Source organism: Hesperophylax consimilis, chromosome 3, assembly GCF_061612785.1.
Source record: "Hesperophylax consimilis isolate HC1 chromosome 3, BYU_Hcon_1.0, whole genome shotgun sequence".
Taxonomy (NCBI): Eukaryota; Metazoa; Arthropoda; class Insecta; order Trichoptera; family Limnephilidae; genus Hesperophylax; species Hesperophylax consimilis.
Window position 1 is genome coordinate 14,316,762 of NC_142838.1, and position 22,359 is coordinate 14,339,120.

General features: G+C 34.5%; 1 protein-coding gene across 1 annotated transcript in view; it reads left to right on the forward strand.

Annotated features, from left to right (window-relative positions):
* The window catches only part of LOC149424999 (atrial natriuretic peptide-converting enzyme-like), a 94,255-nt gene that overhangs the window by 9,779 nt on the left and 62,117 nt on the right, over positions 1–22,359 (forward strand). Inside the window, exons 3-4 of the mRNA XM_089650899.1 lie at positions 4,985–5,164; positions 7,609–7,741. Coding sequence (XP_089507025.1) covers positions 4,985–5,164; positions 7,609–7,741 — 313 coding nt within the window. The remainder of the gene's footprint in view (positions 1–4,984; positions 5,165–7,608; positions 7,742–22,359) is intronic.

The window sequence follows — 22,359 nt, forward strand, 5'->3', positions numbered from 1 at the left end:
GTCGTACCTAATCTTGACTCAATTGTAACGTTGAGCAAAAGTGTGAAGGCTTAACGATGGGTACTGCTTAAAATTCAATCACACAAATTTGATTTGTCTTATTTCCTAAGGTGTGTTAATACTTTTCTCGTCTTTCTTATGATAGATAATACGAAGAGATAAGAACGGATTAGTAAAAAACGTTACTCATAATCACACGCATGCGTACCGTCTGTAATACGGCAGTATTTGTAGTTGACAGATTTTTCAACCGCCCGATCCCCAAGAATAAAAACGTATTATGATCGTAGTCAAGATGGAGATGGCGGATTTTGTTAAAAATCTGACTGATTTAAAAAATATTTATCGGTCACGCAATGAAAATGTAAAAAAAAGTAATACCCATTTGCAGCAGCACTATCAGAGTAATATTTTGAATAGAAATAAAATTGCCCGGATTTCGATGAATTTCAAAACAGACCGGGTCAATGATATTACAAATGTTTTCTGAAGAAACGAACTGAAGTTAGCAACAAATCGCGAAATTCGAAAATTATGTTTTTGAGGTTTTGGAACAAAGTCGAGCCAGTTTAAAAAATATTATTGTGAGTAAAGATTTTACCGCTAGCAGTACGCGGCCCTTTTCCTTTTAGATCTATACTGCTGCAGCGGCATGTTAGAGAATCTTTATAAGTAAGACGGTTCATGTACTAAACTTAACACACCTTGATGTTTACTCGACACGCTTACGAAATGGTATTACGTGTGTTTTAAATATCCGAATTCGTTGCATTGGTGAAATTTTAGCATTGAAATTATGACTTGGACTTGGAGTTCCTAAACAATGAGTTTACTGACTGTAGCATCATTGCAAATTTGGATTTTTCTTTTAAAACGTTTCTTGGAATGATTTTATTATGTTGTGGTGAAGTGAAACTTATAACTATACTGCGACTTGTGACAGGATTTATTTATTTTTTCATACTTAATTGCCTACTCCTTGCGGAGGATTACTTTAGGTCTTTTATGTTGCATAATTTCTTTCTCGCTGTATTGAGCGAGAGTGTTGGTGGTTGGATTTTCATGTCCGGCTAGGCTGGCGTAGAATTTTTCCGAGTGTGAAAAAATTAAATCCTTTATCAGAGGAATGTTTGTGTCTTTATGGAGAGTGTTTACCCTGATGCACTTCGGAGCATTCAACATTAATAGAATTGCTTTGTTTTGCAGGTCTTGTAATTTGTTTAATTGTGTGTGAGCTGCGTATCGTCAAATGGGTGCAGCGTATGTAAAACCCGACCTTATGGTCGTCTTGCAGATTAGTAATTTATTTTCTGCTGATAGTCGACTATTTCTACCTAGCATGAAGTAGATTGCTGATATTGACTTATTTGCTGATATTATTTTTCCGTTGATGTGTTAAGCCCACGTTAATTTAGAGTCTAAAGTTACTCTGAGATATTTTGTTGATTTTCCCCATGGAACGTTTTCACCAAACAGAATTATTTTCGGGGGCTGTTTGGCCACTCTTCGTATGAAGACTGTTGCAGCACTTTTAATGGGATTAATTTAAATTCTCCCTTTTTTACAATAATCTTCTATTAGAGTGGCCTGGGACTGTACGCGGCGTGTAGCAGTGGTCACGACAGTGAACTTAAAATTACGTTTTTGTCGTCTGCGAATTGAGAAAGTTTTACGTTGTGGTCCATTGGTGGCGGAATATCATTAGTATATATGTTATACAGATCAGGAGAAAGTGATCCGCCTTAGGGGACACCAGCTTTTAGTGGATGAATTGAGGATAATATGTCCTCTGAAATTATATGTATATCTGAAAGGTAACTGAATATCATTTTAAGCTTTGGTAAAGCCCGTAAGATACATTTTGTCTCTTACCTTTACCAATAAATAAATAAATTTTATATAGTAAACCGTAATGCCATACTCTGTCGAATGCTTGTCTTATGTTGAGCGTAAGGATCACCGTATGTTTGTTTATCAATGAAACCTTCTGTTATGTGCTCGACCACGCGAAGAAGTTGATGGACTGAAGAATGTCCCGGTCGAAAGCCGTGTTGGAAATCTGGCAAAGTTTTATTTTCGCGAGTAAATTATTCTAATCGAGTTTTAATGATTTTCTCTAGAATTTTACCTAAGCAAGGAAGGACACTGATTGGGCGATGATTTTCAGTTAATAGTGGGTCTTTGTTAGGGCGCAGATGCCTTTAATAGGGAGAAATATTACTACTTTATTTTATATGCGTCTGGACTGGCAGCTTTTTTATCTTGAAATAGTTGGTTATTTTTTTGATTTTATTAGGTGTTGAGAATTTGATTGGTAAGTCATCAGATTCTGTTAAAATTGAGGCTCCTTTTGAATCCACCATTGAAACGAAGGATGGGTCATCATGGTCGGTTATTGGGATAAATTGGGCTTCAAGACTATCTGCAAAGGCTTCTGCCTTGTCTGCAGTAGAATATACTACTCCGTTTGGGCCTTGAAAGGGAGATATTCATATTCTCAGAGTTTTGGAGAGCTTCCAGTACGCTGTTCTTTCATTTTCGAGGGACGATATATACTCATGACAACGTTCGTTGCTAAATTCATTTAAGGCATCTCTAAACTGGCGGGATATTCGGTTATAATGCATTTTTACTATGGGATTTTAACTGTTTGCCATTCATTCAAAATAAAAATTTTCTCGCTAATAAGATCATTGATCTCTTTGGGAATTCCGTGTCGACTTGTGTCGTTGGCAATATAAACGGATGCCTAGTTGATGCTGAATTTCATTGAATTATAAGTGGCCGTGTTAAGAATGGCTCCGTCAGGAATAGAAGGAGGCGATGTCGTAGATGAATGTAATAAATCGATTAGTTTTGGAAAAAAAAAATTATTAGTTGGATTATATGGGACCAGTGGATTCGTACCACCTGTTAGTGTTAGAAGAACAGGTTTGTGGTCGGATGCGAGGTCGTACAGTAAGGGAGTGTACGTGAGACGTATATTTTAGTATGATAATGTCGATTATATCTGGCCTGCCATTTGGAGGATAAAGTTTGGGTTTTTTATTTTTTGTTATCATATTGGAGGTGACAGGAGCCATGTTTTGCATTCAAGACACCGGCTATGATGGTGGGGACGTTTTCAGAGAGGAGTGAGTCTAGTTCTGAAGGAACCAAATGTCATTTGGGAAGTCTATATACAGATATGAATTTAAGTGGGCCAGAAGAGGTATTGATTTTAACCATGTATGGGTGATCACCCATACCGTGGATAGCAGCTCGTCTGGCGGCTGCACGCTCCTGTCTCTTGGACTATTAGTGCAAGTGAACTCCGTCAACTGAAGTACAGTCCCCCGGTCCAGCGTCTTCCACCTTCCGTCCTGTTTGTCTCCCCCTCATCTTTCTTCTCTTGACCGTAGCTTTGTCATTCCTTTTATGGGCATGATTTCGGATTATCCCTCTTACATCGTCGGTCGCACCGTATTTGCACTTGACCATGGCATGTACTACACTGTTTTGCCGCTTGATCGATGTGGTGGCGTGTTCACTATGATTTGTGGTGGTGGGGATGCTTGATATATCAGCAACTCATCAACCATGTCTAAATACGGGATATTATTATTGTGAAAGTCACATTTATTTATGTATGGTATGTCAATTGTATTTTTAGTGTGTAATAGATAGAGCATTTTAACCGTGTTCGGAGGGAATGTGGGAAAATGAACATACAAATAAAACTCAAAACAACTAAATGTAATTGGTTCTTAGAGTATATAATATTACTGGTGAAACTCAATTCTAGTGAAGGTCGCACGGCTATGGAATACTTCAATGATATGCTGTCGGCTTCAGATCGACTCTTTAATTAATCATCAGACTCGTCGTGCATACGTCCAAACAATACCCGTTCTTGTAATTGTGAAATTCACTCTCAGCTCGTCAGCGCCCTTCTTTCCCCCTCTCCTTGAAAGTAATTCCGTGACTATGCGGCCGATTTGATCCTCCACGTGGACATTCGGAGATCTTTTCCTTTACCGTTGACTCGGCAAACTCCGGCTAGAGTTGGGTTAACAGGAATAGGGATGCGATGATTTGGGTAGCAACTCACAAGTTACAGGTATTATATTTTTGTTGCTGTCAAATTATAGAGGTCTAATAAATGTAATGACATCAACTAGTAATGGAGGAAAAAATAGCAGCTGTGAATAATGCAGTATGTATTTAATACACTGTGCTCTGCGTGCAAAGTCGTATTTACTTCAAGCTTAAACTTTATATTAAAAATGTGTTTATCTGAATTGACTTGCCAAGTATACCTGTCAAAAATGTAAACAAACCAAATACACGTTTTAAACAAGGAAAATAATGTTTGTACCTGTGTATCACTTGTGTAATATGATTTATACCTGTCATTTCCAATTTAGTAAATTAAAAGTTCATTGAACTTAAATAATTTTATTCGTTACACGGGAATACAATATCAAATAACGCATGCACCGACAACCTAAATTAGTACTTTTAATAATAATATCATGAAATTTTAATTGTTTTCACATTTTATTAATTTAAAATAATATATAGGATACTTGCATCACGTTCCACAGTGGATACTCTCAGTATCGCCCTGGTCTAAGACCACCATTAACAATTGAAACTTTGCTTGACCAGATCCGAATAACCAGATATTCTACCACTTTCCTCTTCCCAATCTCCTTCCCCTACCCACTACCTTCAGCCTCACAACATTGGGGATGCTATAGTCTCACTGGCTCCAAACAGTAGGGTGCAGTTGGGATTCTTGTGCGGTATTCAAATAAAAATTACCTTTATAATATTTTACGTTGAGGAGTGGTGGATATCCTCATGCGGATGAGTGAGTTTATCCTTCATTGGCCAATATCCAGCGACAGGCGCTTTTTCAACTGGATTTTTTATTTTATTTACGGTTTTTTTTTATATGTGAATGGAGAAGATGTGACAATGTAATATTCAGTACTTGCAGGTGGTGAACAAGACGGTGACTACTAGTACCACCCTGAACATGTCCCCTCTGGCCCGGAACCCCGCTCCGGGAGTGTGCCTGCCTGTCATAGTCAGCTTCTGCCAGTACCACCGGGTGCCCTACAACTTCACCGTCTTCCCCAACTACATAGGCCACTTTGGACAGCGTGATGCTCAACAGGTCAGTCATTATATTTTATGGACATATCACTGATAGCTCCGATCCCTTTTCTTATAAAAGATGCAATGTGAGGATTGGCATCTGCAAAATCCACCAAAGATCTAGAAGCTAGATGTTTTTAATTATTTATTTTATTAGTTTTTATGACACCGTTTTAATATGATGTAAGTATAAAGCATAATTTAAGAATAATATTACCGCTTTCACAGTCCCCCTCACTAGGGTTTCCTGTTCTGAATCGGCCTGCAGCTTTTATTTAGTCTATAGTTGTCTTTAAATTGTCTTCATAGTGTTTTTAATTGATTATCATGTTTTCTGACCATATATTGCGGTTATACACCAAAAAAACTTATATATATAAATATTGGAACAAATCTAAAGTACCTATCTATATTTTATGAGAATGCATTTAAATTTATGCATCATGAAGATTTGGTCTCCGAGACGGGCTACCAAAGTATCCAGTCGAGAAAGAGTATAAGGAGTGTTGTAGTAACGTCGTATACAATTATGAGTAATTTGATAGAAATATATCGACGTCGGAAGAGATTTGGCTTGGGAGTAATATATTCCTTCCCACGGGAGAACCAGTGGCAGGTTGGTTCTTATATTCTTATATGCAGGACGACATAATAATCTTTGATGACGCTGTCTAAGATGGTCACCAGGAACATAAAGAGTCACATGCTCAAATATAGCCTCGCCTGGATAAGTGGATTGCGGATTACTTCTCGTTTCTGAACTGCAAGGAGTGTGTTCGAGAAACCCGAGCATGCTTAGAACAAAGAGACGGATGGGAAGGATAGTAACCGCACTCCCTCGTGTAGTGAAATGTCAAAAACTTTTTCTGAACCCTCTCCAACATAAAGAAGCACCGTTGATGAATGGTTGCGGGTGAAAGCAGAGCGTGCCGGACAGAATTGTTTGTCTTTATTTGCCCACCCTTGCGGATATTATCGTGATTGTTTGATTAATTTCTTCAAAACCAAACTCTAATGGAATCTAACTTTGACAACTTTGATTGAAGAAATATATGTTTGCTAGACTAGCGTTGTATTGCGCTTCATCTTTTCTGTCTTCTCCTGCAGATAAAGTATGTTGTAGTTTGTTAGTTAGTTAGGTTCTATCAGGATTACATAGAGCCTTATAATTTTACGGTTTTAAAATGATGAGATATTTTACGCATAGTTACCATTCGCTTTATGTTGACAGTATTCTCTAACTACGTATATGTTTTAAGGGATAAGAACTTCAACAAAGTAGTTTTGTGTTGATTTATTTGATCCCATATACTATAGTCAACCTGGATACGCTTGAAAGTACGCTATTCTTTTTAACTTTTGAGTACAGGAATAGCGCTTCGAACTATAACTAATCTGAAAATATTTAAATTTAATTATATATTTCTCAAATTAAATATTTCCAACACTTGATCTCAAATATAATAAAAACGCATAAATGAAGCTTTAAATAACTCTTCTGCAAAACTACAAATTTGCACAACCGACATTATTCTTCGAGGCCGTTGACTTTATTCAAGAAGTTGGCAGATCAACATTTTTAATTTTTGATTTAGTATTCCATTTTCTTAAATGAGCACTTACTTGAATTTAGATGCTTGGAACTGATTCAATACAAGAAAAGTACATACTATTTTAGCTTTTACATCATGTTTCCTTGCACTATGTATTTGTACATGAATATGACTTAGGTGGTAATTACGGTAAGTTATATATTGTGTGAAATACATTGTTAAATAAAATGTTTCAGTTTTCACAGTCCTCCTCACTACGGTTTCGGTAGTTCCAGATTCAAATGTAATAGTTTACATTGTCTTCATAATGTTTACAAGTAGATTAGAAGTCAGTTCGCTTAGCTATGAACAGACAACACTTTAAATATACATATAAAAGTTTATGTTCTGAGGCTGTCTGTTGTAGTAGTTATCCAGTTGTTATAGTTTACATTGTCTTCATAATGCTTACAAGTAGATTAGAAGTCAGTTCTCTCAGCCATGAGCAGAAAACACCTTTAAATATACTAGTTTTGGTTATTTTTTACTAGATTTGGTAGAGCATTATTTGGTTTCGCAAGACGAAATTTAACATTTCTTTGTCCAAAAGATTATTAAAATTGGGGATAGCCAATATATTTCGAATAACATTTTTATGAGACCGATTTTGTAAATAATATTTTGTGATTTTAGCGGTATAAATTAATATGGATCTTCTGCTATCGATCTGTTGTTTGTAAACGAGTGTAATAATAACAAAACCGTTTTCCGAAAGGATCTGAATAAATAATAGCTTTTAGAAGACCAGTAATATTTACGGCATTAACGGTATTGGATTCAGGGTTCTTCTATTTCTTTACTTTATGAAACACTTATTGTAATATGTTTGTTGATCAAATTCCTAATTTATTATTTTTTTATCTCTGTCTAGGAGCTTGAGATCTACGACGCAGTGGTGGACGTTAGATGTTATGAGCTTGCAGCACTCTTCCTTTGTTCTGTGTTCGTTCCCAAATGCGGCCCACTTGGGCACATGGTCCGGCCCTGTAGAAGTCTCTGTACGGGTAAGCTAATCTTATCTTAATATCATCACTTGTATTGTTTGTAAAGTATTGAACATACACTCGATTTTAATAGTCAACATTATCAATCCGTAGCCATTGACATATTCTGATATCCACATAGGCCAAAGTCATTAGAAGGCGGCGTTAGTCCTTATTTTAAATTACATAAAGCACTACGAAGAATGTCCAAAATTTGTTTAGGAACTTCAATTTAATTTTCTTAGGACGGGTTGTTTCAAAGAATTTGAACTATTCGTCAATTTTCAGAGTTAAAACTCAAGTTCTGTTATTTTTTCATCCTTGGCCGGTTGTTTCACTGTACTTGTATAATAATTTTATTAGCAGTCAATTACAATTCGTGAGCTTCGTGTACTTAAATTTATTTGTTATCTTCATCTCTCTACATATTTTCTTTTTGTTGTTATTACTCACACCTACATCATTAACAACAAAAAAATTCATCCCAGATGACATATTAATTAATTTATAATTGATTTACTCAAAAAAACTACTGCGAGCGGAGCAAGCAAATTGAAATATATTTTTACCTCGTTTTTTCGTCTTCTCTTTCAGAAGTTATTTTTTAGATATCAAATACGAAAATACTATATTTATCTTTTAAATTATTTGTTTTCTCTTAAAATTACACGTTCCCAATAGTGAAAACTACACTGGCTCATGTGCTGGAAAATGCGTAGTATTTATAACTTTATACTTCATCAATAAATTTATAAAACTCACTGTGTTTGTTTGACAAGCGGGTATGTAGTTTACCTAGCACCATTATGTAAGTTAAGCTGCGGCTTATGAACACGTGCCACAAAATTGTATGACTTCCACCGCGCGCAGCTCAGAGCCGCATGACTGCAATAGTTTCTCACTCAAGGAATCTTGTTGGATTTAGTTTTCTTCAATGAGAAACTTAAAGTTTGGTCTACATGTATACATTCCGCGCCGAGACTGTTTACTGCACTCTGTGCCTCGACAAGTTCACTAACTGCAGTGCCGTGTTTGCACAAGTCTAATTAATGCAAGTTTTCTGTAACCCGTATAAATATCACTTCAGTTGTGTATTATGTATCAATCAGACTTGGACGTAGGTAGCTGCAGTTCAAAGCGTTGTAAATTTAGCTTTTCTGAAGGAAAGTATTTCAAACGTTTCTTTTTATTTGTGACAAGTCCGATAATTGACAGTTTTGTGAAGTTTTTATCAGAATGAGAAAACTTTCAAGTATACCTTACATGTTGTAGAAATACTAATAAATGGCAGTCGCCTATGATTCTTGTAAAATCATAAATAAACCATAGGTAGGGTAGACCGAGGCTATTCGGATCATTTTTTATGTTTTCTTGAACAAAATTAAAACTAATGCATTTTCGAAAAAAAAATTTATTTAATAATAAGCATTTGACATTTTTATATGTTTTTATTTTAATGATCATAACATAAAGTAACTTTAAAAAAACATATGACTATTACTGTAGACCTCTCCACTGATCCGAATCACCACATATATATGTGGTGATTCGGATCAGTGGTGGGGCTACTCGGATCAAAACCGGAAAAATAGTTAAGTATGAAAAAAAACAAAAATCAAAAATAGGTTTTAGAACCCATAACTTATATGAAAGTATGATGACACTTATTACACTCTTATTGGCTTACACACCGCAGAAATAAAAACTTTCTTGTCGTAACATTTTTCGTGGCACCATTCTTCGCAAGAAGAACATTGAATCCAATCTTCCTTTGGAGGATGTACAAAAACTTCATTGCAATAAATGCAAAACCACTTTCTTGAAGCCCCAGCCGATGAAGAAGCTGTTTTGGAAGATTTTTTAACTTTGAGTCCCGGGGTACCTTTTCCTTTGAGCTGTAATTTTGTTTCGTTTTTGGCGAAAGATCTTTTGTTTTCCTTTGCGTTCGAGGCTTTTATTTTTTCTTCAGTATCTTTACGCAATTTGGAAACGTTTACTGGAGATGTAATATGAAAAATTGGTACCTTTTCAGGAGGATGTTCCAACTAAAATTGTCGTGTTTGGGATTCCGTAGCTCACAGCAGCACTGCGTAATCCCATTTCACCGGATTTTACTTTCCTAACGGTTTCATCCATTGCAATTTTCGACCATGATTGATTAGTCGTCTTTTTCACATAGTTGCGCACCATCTGTTTCAAATAAAAAAAAAACAATTAACGCATCGAATTTTAAAAGCATTAAAATATGATCCAAATAGCCCCCCCACCGTCGGTATGTTTAACCTCACATTTATTAATATGATATTTACTCAAAGTAAAGTACAAAAACATACAAAATGAAATTTATTGCGCTTTGATTCTGTTTACTGTGCATTTGATTGATACATATATAACATATGAACATGACTGAATAGCTTACCTTTTCAGAAAAAACACTAAGAACGCAGAGAACAATATTACGTCAGGCATTTATTTGAGACGTAACTTGGATGATCTTCACACATATCGATTTTTAGCAGTCAACCCACGCAATCTGTAATATCGGTAATTTTACTCTTATGACATACGGTAGATGGGGACGCTGTATCCAAATTTTTTCTTTGTCATTTGATTACAATAGCCGAGATATATCCATATTGCTTAGCTTGATCCGAATAACTCACCCGATCCGAATAGCCTCGGTCTACTAATTAGTTTATACCAATGCTTAAAAGTCTATCATTTGGTTTAAAGTCTTATAAAATACTTTTTTCCACCATTCCTTAAATAAGTTTCGTTAAAAACTCATAACTCATTTATTTACATTTTAGAAATACATGTTAAAGATTGGTTTAGAAAATGAAGCTCTCGGAGAATGGTAGCTCGCAGTTCAAGAATGCTACAATAAAAAATTACGTGGTCGAATTAGCTCAGTAGTCAGAGCACTTCCCCGGCAAGGAAAAGATACTTCAAGATTCCTAGATGCGACTGAATCTTGTTTCGTCTTTTCTGTTTCACATCTTTTCGCTTGAGATTCGTTAATTTTGTTTTAAACTACTAAAAAAAGTGTTTGGCGCATTCCCAATCCCCATTCTAGTGCTTTAGTTATAAAACGCGGTTCCACTTTACCTTCACCCACTTATATAAGTTTCAAAGTTGTACATTATAAAAACTCACAATGCTTTACGAGATGTAGACATTTTCAAGTCTAACTTGAAAACATATAAAATGCAACAAACTAAACTAATAACTTAATTTTTTATTTTGTGTTATAATCATATCATCTTTGTTGATTTTATTGTTTTTTTATAATCATGCGAAAACTGAATTACTACTAACTGTCTTTAATTGTTTTTATAAAATTTTGTAACTCCTTATAATGTTTATTTTTTATATTTCTTTGTCATTTATAAATATACTGTATAGGTGCAAATATTGAATCAACGACTAGAATTAATGGAACATTATTGGTCTAATATTGTTAATAATTGCTGTTTATGCTAAATATATAAATGACTGTTTGTTTCCTAAATAAGATAAAATAAAAAAAATATATTACAGCTTCTCATTTAACACTTTCCCATATGTCTACGCTCTGCTTAGTGATGTTAACTATTAAAAGCATAAACCACATTAACAAATCAGACCAAAGATTGACATAAAATAAATCAAAAATATTTATAAGATCGCTCCCAGAACATTAAAGGCTTGGGGCTTGAGGGTCCAAATACTCAAAATTTTCACTGACCTGGGGTATCATAGCTACACTAGCATCGGGCAGTGTGACGCTTGTGTGATGTATTACAAAAACAATTACTTATCTCATACATCAACGCCATAGATAATTGTCAACGTTTAATATTATATCAGTTTTGTGATTATTCCACATCCCAATATCCTTTTTAAATTGTCATTTCCTTTCGAGAAAGTCTTACCTTGAAAGAAACAAGAACTGAGAAAAAAGAGCGACTGTTATTTACACATTTGTGTCATTTCTCGTCGTTGTTGAAAGTGCGTGTTATTTCGCTACTCGGATTTTTAATCCCGTGAAAAGGCCATTAAATAGTGCAAATTAAATACCCAAGTTCAATATTGTCTTATGGTAAAATAATAACATTAATGGTGATTGTATGAGGTGTACACCTATAAACTCTAGTCATATGGATTTTTCAAGAAACTAACCAAACTCAAAAGAAACCAATGACAACATAAGGGAAGACTTAAATAAATTTCTCCTCGATCGATTGATCGGCTCTTTTTATATACCCTACAGTTTATTAAGCCCTTCGGGCATGAAACAGGCGGCGATATCATACAGTAATCTCACTGAATAGTGAACGTGAATAGGGAAGAGGTCATCTCTATGAATTTGTAAAACATTTTGGAACTGGGGTACACAATGCTGTAACCTAGTTAACAAGATTTCCTAGAGAATTTTTCCGTTCATCATTCTATGAAGACTAACAACTGTGCGGTTCGTAAATGTAAGAATGATAGGCAAATCTTTATAAAGTCATTGGCAGCAGTGGCGTCTCTTGTTTTTTTCTTCCGATTTCGTAAAGCAAGAATAAAATGGTATCTATTAGTTTTTTTATCATATTGAACGTTAAATCGATTTTTTATTTTATTGCAGTCAGGCGTCTTAAACAACTCGCCCATTGGGACCTATTTATTAAGCGAATTATTTGCCAATATCAGATTTTAAATTCAGAATGAATAATATCATCCTGGAACAAATTTTTTATGGTCGAGTGGTTTAAGATGCCTGTCCCGGTAAGACAATAGATCCTGGATTCAATTCCTAGTTATGAGCGTTATCTTTTTATTTTTTCAGTGTCTTGTTCTGTTCTATGTTTCGTTTAGTTTTATTATTCTATTTAACTTCCTCTTCAGCTCATAACCTTAAAAATATGTTAAAAAGAAAAATATGTCTTTTAGATTATTATTTATTTATTTTTGTTGACGTGTATCAAACGATTTCGTATCTATTAATTAAACAAAAAATAATGTTGCAAGATTTAAAAAAAAACAGTAGCTAAAAACCCACGTAACTATAAAAGAGGGGACCCAAACTTATTACAGACACGGATTATAGTACATAAACTTTAAAATCATCGCTAACTCAAAAAAACAAAAATGTAGTTACCAACTTTTGGCAATAACCCCACGATATGTAGTGGGGTAGGTTTTAGAAATAAATGTGACTTTTTAAATTATGTCACAAAAAAACTGTGTTTACCGGGTTTTTAGAACACGGTTATGATAATTTACAAACATTTTATTTTCTATTAATTATCACTTCTTCCAATAAATACCGACAAAGATAAAAGAAGAGGAAGATGCGTTAAAAAATATATATATATATATGTACCTACTGTTAAATACCTACTGTATCTGGTTTGTAACTAATATGAATTTTTATATCTGGTTTTTATGTTGGCACACATAATAAGTAACCACTGTACATAATAAGTACCATTTCAAGTAAAATTAATAAATAAGTGCAAACCAAAATTTCCTTAGTGTTGGGTGAATTACGTGGTTCCATGATAACTCAACACAGTGACAATTCAACACAATTTTAAAAAGTGATATAAAGTCATTAGAATCAATGATAAAAAAATAACCTTACCTAACCTAACCTACTTAACCCAGTTAATAAAGTTATTGTTTCATCACTTTCCATGACTTTATATAACTTTTCAAAGATGTGATGTATTATCATTGTGATGATTTATCCGGTTCCATTTAAGTTTGTAGGTACATAGTAAACAAATTAACAGTTTACTTATCCATGGCACTTACACAGACAAGTTTGCAAGTCTGCGACAGTTTTTGATTATTCTTTGAAAACTTATTTTTTCAATAACTCTAATATAAAAAATAAAATATAGTGGGGACGTGGGCAGGGGCGGAAGGTGGGATGTTTCTCCATCAAAGAGTTACGGCACGCCCCTGGTCCACAGTCCCCTTCCAACCCCCCGAATCTGATCCTTCAGGGTTAAGCTTCATTAGTAATCTCCTTTCACTGGGCTCGGGAAGGCTGACGAAAGTTTTTTAATAAAAACTTTTGCACCTTCAACGCTAAAAAATCAACAGCGCGTGTAACATTGTGTCAATCACTGTGGAGTGTATTATTTGAAATAATTTATGTTAGTTTTGCTTATTAATTATTTTAACGTTTTTATAGTACCTATATTTTTGGAGGGCCTCTGTGGTCGAGTGGTTAAGATCCTCGATTACGAATCCAGAGGTCGCGGCTTTAAATCCCAAAGTGTGAAAGTAAATTTATTTTATCTTTACAATGAACAACTTAGGTATTAGCTGCATACCGAAGCATAATGTTTATTTTATTAGCTTGTGTTACTTCACAAGTTTTACTTTCATTTCATAATTTGATATAATATAACGTGGTGCAATTGCGGCACGTTCCACTTTCGTAGACACATTCTTTACCTATCGACGAAGACACTTTCAGTATCGACGAAGACACTTTCAGTATCGACGTAGACACTTTCAGTATCGACGAAGACACTTTCAGTATCGACGTAGACACTTTCACTATCGACGAAGACACTTTCAGTATCGACGAAGACACTTTCAGTATCGACGAAGACACTTTCAGTATCGACGAAGACACTTTCAGTATCGACGTAGACAGTGTAGTACAGTGTTAAGGCAGAGGAGCTATGGAAACACCCGGTTTGACAATATTGTGAGGCGGGCTAAGGTAGGGGCTGTAGGAAGAGCTTTATAAATGCGGGTCTAGAAGAGGTTCAGATTATATGAAGGAGGAAAAACAGATGCCAATGGCTAGTTCTACAAAAAAGCCGTCTTACACCAAAGCGAGTCGAAAAAACTGCGCGTTCTCATGAAGCCAACAAAGTCGGCGCACCGAGGATCAATAGCTCCTTAGAGCATGCTCCTTTAATGTACCTGTCGAACAGACTCAACATGCCCACATGCAATTGGTTTATTAACAATGTATTATCAATCAGACAGATCGCCTTCTCTTGCCAGGAAGTATTGTAGGGCTCCAGTCCAGAGGTGGCTCCCAAACGCAATTGTTGGGCGAACGTGAGATTTGTATAGAGTTAGCAGCTAAGTTAGCCAGGAACTACCCCACCTTCCTCACCTCATCTCCTCCTCACTACCTTCGGACTCATAACATCCCCCAATCGTGGAAGCCTTACTCCCACTTTGGGAGTTGGGAGCAGTTGAGACTTATGCGATATTCACATAAAAAATTAAAATTACATTTTATTTCAATTAAGAATATCTAATACAATACGTTATTAGAGACACATCCTCAATTTACAAAAAAAATCCATATTTTTAAATTATTGAAACAGTTTTTTTGAAATTGATAAACGAATATCTCAAATATAACATTGGCCAAAACGACTTTAAAAATTATCGAAAATAACATTGATGATCGGATGATTCAATAAATATCACTTTTATTCTCTTTATGTTATTTCTTCAAAACTTTTTTCCTTAAAATATTATGAGCGCAAATAATATTATTTGTCAAATAATAATCACAATCAGTTTCTATGAACCATAATAGCTTCGTGTTTCTTAAAAACATTCAGTTAGATTTTCAGATCTCATTGTTAGAGTTTTTTCCTCTTTGTGTACTTAGAACTAAGCATCAAATTATTTTGTAGAATCTTTTAATTATTTCAGTAAAAAATCTCTTGATCAGCTTATTAACTAAAACATCTCCCATTTAATTATTAAGTTTTGCAGGTGTTTTAGTTTTTAATATTGTGACAGGTGGTTCTGCGTTCAAGACCATTTTAAAACTGTGGTTAGGTCGCGTTGAGAGGACTTACTTATATGTTTTAATTCAATTTCATGTCTAAAATGATTTATTACCGGTTAAACCTATTTATTGAGAAAGTATTTGTGACAATAGATTTTCTATTCTTTGGGGTATTTTTAAATCTGTTTTCCCAACATTAAATGGTAATGTTTTCTTGTTTAATAATGACGTGAATGATTTTTTTTATTTAAATGCTTTATATTGTTTAGGTCTTACTTTGAACATACATAAATAAAAATTTAAATGTTGGTTTCTTCAAAATCTTAAATCTCCCAAAGTTCTTCATCGATTGCTTTCAAATTTGGACGCCTCATTGCATTAGAATACGCGAGAGTTTTTTAAATATATTATTAAGATGTCATCTGTGGCAGGTAAAAGCGTGCTTTAAAAAAACAACAATACCGCTATCTGTTGGACGGACAGACAGACATCTATCTGCAAAGACAGACTGCACCACAGAAACGCATAGCGTGATACAGCTAGTATAATAATAAATTATGTTAATGATTTATTGTTGGAATAACATAATGACTTAAACCTCAAATTGTGATATTTAATTATTGAAGAACATTAGCCATTCTTAGAGCGTATTTGTAGAGCGGCGCCCCTCAAGGCGAGGGTCATGGGTTCATTTCTAGATGCGACCATGTCTTTTTCTGTATCAAATTTCGTTTAAGAATCTCTAATATTGTCTTCAATTAAGTATGTCAGTGAAATAATAACGTTATGTTGCTAATGCATTTTGGTACAATATCTTATTTCTTTATAGTTACATGAACATTCCATAATTCTGTGACTCACGATGGAAATTATATTATAAGCCAAACATATTTGTGTTTTCGCAGAAAATCAAGACAGTAAATGTCCGTGGTATTGGACAATAAGATAAACATTTATTGTGCTTTGATTAAAGTAGCATGGATAAGAAGGAATTTGACTATTATTACGTGAAAGATGAAACATTATTATTTTATAAGCAATAATTATTAGCCTGAAACACTCATCCACATTGAAAAATCTCCTGATAAAAGATACATGACGCCAACGGGACGTCCCGTTGTCCCGTTGGCGTTATGTATCTTTTATGAGGAGATTTTTCAATGTGGATGAGTGTTTCAGGCTAATAATTATTGCTTATAAAAAAATTGTTACCCTTTGTGCTATGCATAAAAAATCTTGTCTTAAAACATTAGTTTACTAAAAAAAATAGTAATGAAACATTATATTAGAGTGCCATAGAACTAATAGAGAATAGACTTATATTACGAATGAATGCTGTTTTAGTACTGTTTTAGGTTACTACGATGGATTTATGAGTAATATTTTAAGTCAAGTAATATAATTTATAGTAACGCCTCGGATTACCGGCATTATAAAGACGGGGGTTCCCGCTAACCATTATGTTCGTATATTTACGCCACAAATAATACTTCGTTGTAAATATAAATTTGAATTTGTTATTCCTATAAGGAATTTTCAACGAAAATGATAAATTTCAACATGGAAATAGCTTAAGGTGACACAAGACTCTAATAACGGGGGTTTGCTCGAGAATCACATTTTAATTATTTCCTACGAATTCTCTAGAAACATCTGAGAATCAAGTAATATGTTTATCGGAATTAATTCAAATAAACTCAGCGGAATTGGGGCAAATTCGACCATACGTCCATCCATTACGCCGGGTAGCGCGCAGAATATCGTTTTTACACAACTTCATCACTTGTCACCTAAGTCGTTGAGATACCCACTTTATTTTAGAGATTTGCTAGGGCAAATTCAATCACATGTCTGTCCAATACACCAAGGCCGCGCGCCGCATATTTTTGTGCACGGCTTTTTCACTTATGTCGTTAAGATTCTGACTTCATTTTAGGGAATTGTCTCATCTTAATCTATCGATTGCGACTTTTATTAAAGTATCTTGATATTGTCCGTGGTTTCTTCACTTACTCATACGTCGTTAATATTCTGACTTCATTTTAGAGTATTGCCTTGCATTAAGGTTGGTAGGTTTCCGCGTAGCGTCGTCTTTCAGATTTAATACGACACGGAATTCTTCAAACACAAGCTAACTCTATACAAAACCACCATGTGGAAAGCGCCTTATATTTACATTGTCGAAATAATTAATTAATAAATAACTATATGATCTACTTAGTGTCAATTCAATTGGGACCCAACTTCATCGTTTGTTTTTCAGTTCCAATTAAAACCTTTGTTTTACCCAATACAAACTACTCTTAACATTCGTAAAAATTCTTTACAAAACCCCAATGTAAAACATATTTATATTTCTCAATTATTTTCGATATATTTGAAGACTTTTAGCGAAATGCTTTCCAAATTATTTTTAGCCCATTGTATTGATTTCAATGCCAGATTTTAGCAAAAACGTGTCGTAACCTATAATTCATATATATTCTTTCACATATTTTTTTAAACCCTCTCTTGTGTGATAAAAGGTGATGTTATTTCATATCACCACTATCCATAAAATGTATAATGTAAAACTTATTTTTTTATGTCGAAATGAAATACTGAATATCTGTTTGTGTTCTTGGTGCCTTCAAACGCTCGTCAGGCGCCTAGCGCTTATTGCCTTAGTGCTTATTGGAAGAAAGATCACACAAAGTTTTATAATGCCTTACACGTGTTGGTAATACTAAGAGTCGACTCTTACAATAAAGAAACAATATGCCCCAAGCTCTCTCCATCATTTCATCTGCGGTTGACAACGGAAACAAATTACGCTCGAAAACATTTCAAACACAAAATTATTAAATTGTTAATATTCTTGCTAAGGAAATACATTCCTAATTTTCAGTTTCTGAATAATAATATATATATTTTCTCGTCAAAAGATCATTAAAATGAAGAAATTTTACCTGAAATAAACATAAATGTTGATCATTTTATACTGTTTACCCATGAAGTAAATATTTCCTTAGATATCATTGGATTCAGTTCGGGACAGCAAATTAGTTATTGTGGAAACTTTGTTGGTTTCCCTTCCAATAGTATTAAAATAAACTAGAGTTTAAGTCAAAATATGTCCAAGATGAACAAAATATGTATGAAGAATGAGTTAATGATGAACGTAAGTAAGTCTAAATTCATGGTGTTTGGAAGAGAGAGTACGAAAACAGTGGGCAATATTAGTTGTGAATGAGGAATACTGCGAGCAGGTCGATGAGTTTTTGTATTTAGGAAGTATGTTTCGAGAGATAGGAAGGCTGACAGAGATATTGAAAGAAGGGTAAATGCAGGTAACTCCAATAATGGAGGATTGAACGCAGTTGGCGCTATCAAAAAAATGTCCACAGAAGCGAAGCTAGCAGTCCACAATGGAGTACTGGTACCTACCCTGATGTATGAAAGTGAGGCATAGAACTGGCAGAGAAAGGAGGAAATTAGACTGAATGCTGTAGAATGCTGAATGCTGAGGCGTACGTGTGATAAATGTGGAGATCCACAGAGTGCAAGGCTGATGTAAGCGTAAGGAGTAAGATCAAGAAAGGTACGCTTAGATGTAGAGCGAATGAGCAAAAAAAGGAGTGTTAGGAGAATAGAATGATAACAGAAGTCGGGGACGCCCGAGGAAGACGTGACACGACCAAGTGAATCAGATACTTGAATTACTGATGATCAGATTACTGTGAATGAGCCAAGAAGTGTCTGCGAAGACCGGGTTGTTTGGCGGTCCGTCCTCTCTCACTACCCCTGTGGAGAAACGGCGTGGTGGTTGGTTAGTCAAAATGCGTTTCACTACAAAATATAAATTTTAAATGTTCTCTAACATATTTTACAGTAAACCAGCTTTGTATGTAATTACTAAGTCATCATGTACTAATCAGAATTATGTCTACGATACGATACGGCGCGGTTATTCTACCCCAGCCATGAGCACATCTGTCCCGGTGAGATTGGTAAACCAGGGGGCACTGCTTTGTTAGGACTTGATGCATGTTCTCTGAGAATGGGAAGGACGTTGCAGTTTAATCTACAAGTATACATGCCAACCTTATAAGCCAATATGGGTAACTCTGATAGGCAGGAATAAAGGAAATAATTGAGAAAGGCTTTTTTTCTCTTTTCACGTCTTCCTTCTTCTTGCTTCTTCTCGGCGCTTCTAAGTTCTTCTTGTCAGTTTTTGGTTCTTCTTGGCTCTTCTTGCCTCTTCTTGTATCTTCTCGTTTCTACATGGTTCTTCTCGTCTTTTCTTGCTTCTTCTTGTTTCTTTTTTTGTCTTTTCTTGTTCCTTCTTAGCTCTCATTGCCAATTCTTCTCTCTTATCTCTCCTTGATTCTTACTGTCTCTTCTTGCCTCTTCTTGTATATTTTCTTGTATACTTCCCCACCTTCCTCTTCCCCATCTCCCTCCCCTCCCCAATACCCTCAGCCTCACAACATACCCCAATTGGGGATGCCATAGTCTCACTGGCTCCAGACGGGAGCAGTTGGGACTCTTGTGCGGTAATACTGTAAAAAAAAAAAAAAAAATTTAATCGACCGGTATGGATGGGTACCAAATGTGCCAATACTGGTACTCAGGATACGAAGGATTTTTTTTTAAATCACAACAGTAGAAGATTGCACCACTTAAAATTCGAACTGTAAAACAACTTTTTATCACCTCACAATTGGCGCACACTTAGGACGGGTTGTTTCGGAGAATTTGAACAATTCATCAAATTTCAACGTTCATTTTCGGGTTCTGTGAAAGACTTATTCAAGTTCTGTTTTTATATCATTGTAGGCTAGTTGCTTGACAAAACTGAAATAAAAACAGAACTTGAAAAAATCTTTCACAGAACTTGAAAATGAACGTTGAAATTTGATGAATTGTTCAGATTCTCCGAAACAACCCGTCCTTAGGATGGGTTGTTTCATAGAATTTGAACAATTAATCAAATTTCAACGTTCATTTTCGGGTTCTGTGAATATTCTATTCAAGTTATGTTATAATATCATTATAGGCTAGCTAATTGACAGAACTGAAATAATAACAGAAGAATTTTCCCAGAAATTGAAAATTAACTTTGAAATTTGAAGAATTGTTCAAATCCTCTGAAAGAACCCGCCCTTAATGATTTATATTTTTTTCAATATGGTGATGCTGTATTTTTTTTCACAAAGTTTCAAACATATATAACATCAATAACATTGCATTATTGAGCACAACTTCAATTGAAGCCTTAGGCATGTCATTTTACTCACGATTTAATAAACATTCAAAATGTTCATCTCAAATTATACGATTAATACTAAGAATCTGGAATACGCATCCAATATTTGGTCTTCCAATTATAAGATTCGTAAGAAAATTATTCTTACGAATCAAAGTATTCAGACAAAGAAAATTAGCCATAATTGTTTATTTATACTGGGTTTTCACAGACGATCTTACTTGCGTGGGAATGATCCAGCTATAATAACTAAGTTAATACATAAATAGGTAGGTACAACAATTGTAAAAATCTACTCAGACGTAGGATTAATTATTTTTCATACACCTAAATAAAGATTAAAATACAAAACAAATAAAAATACGATATTATAAAATTATACAAAAATAGTACAACAAAAGTGAGAGACGCAAATGGAGATAAAAGAGACACAAGTAGAGAAGCTAGTAATACATAATATAATCAGCACAACATTGAGAGACACAAATAGAGACACGAGATACACAAATAGAGACGCTAGTAATACATAATATAATCAGCAACATTGAGAGACACCTATAGAGTCACAAATAGAGACGTAAGTAATACATCATATAATCAGCACAACATTGAGAGACACAAATAGAAACACAAGAGACACAGATACAGACACAAGAGACACAATAGACAGAAGAGACACAAATATAGACGCAAGTAATACATAATATAATCATGACAACATATTTTTTAGCAAAAGCATTAAAAAAAATCTTTCTCCGTATAAATAATCGAAGACAATATCTACTTCAGCACACTCTTATCTGATCAATTTGGAACACACTTCGCATCATAAACTACACTCTCTGACAGTCAGACGTAAACATTCTGATGTAGATGCATCAATTGACACCAAACTTTTTATATATTGATAAACAGAACATTTAATCCCAAATTAACATTAATACCAGCTTAAAATCAAGGGATTAAAAACATGTTCTATGTAAAAGCTTACTAAATACAAACAGAATATTTATCTACTTTGCCGTGCACATACACAATATATAACACTTGCATTGGTCTAATAAAAATAATAATAAATATTTTTCCGGAATATGGGGAGTTTAGAATCAACCCGAAAAAAAAGTAGTTTTTAAAATGTCTTTTGAAACTCAATTTTTTTGACTGACATTGAACCTTCTTACCTAGTAACTGGAATATACAATTCTTCCAACCTCATCAAATGCCGATAGGGCCTACATTTATTTTGAATATTAACTGCTATAATGTCATCCTATTTCAGAGAAATGCGTCTATGTCCACGCATGTGTACGAGATTGCCATCAAAAGATGTCATCAACGAGTCTATCTGCCGAGTTTAAGCTCGATCGCACGTCGGGAAGTGGATTAATTTCGGCTTCCAATATCTGAATTCATTCATTCACGAAAATAAAAGTTAAAAATTCAAATTATTTATTTATTTATTTTGTAAGAAACAAACAGCTTTAATATAATATACAATGATAGATATAAATATACAAGTTAACTGAAGTCAAGCCACAGAAGTTTCTTATGTTAAAGTGCATTAAAAATGAAGTTTTAGTATCTTAAAATTAATTTGGTGTTAGGAAAGGGAGAGGAAGGGGAAAATAGGAAGAGGATAGGAGA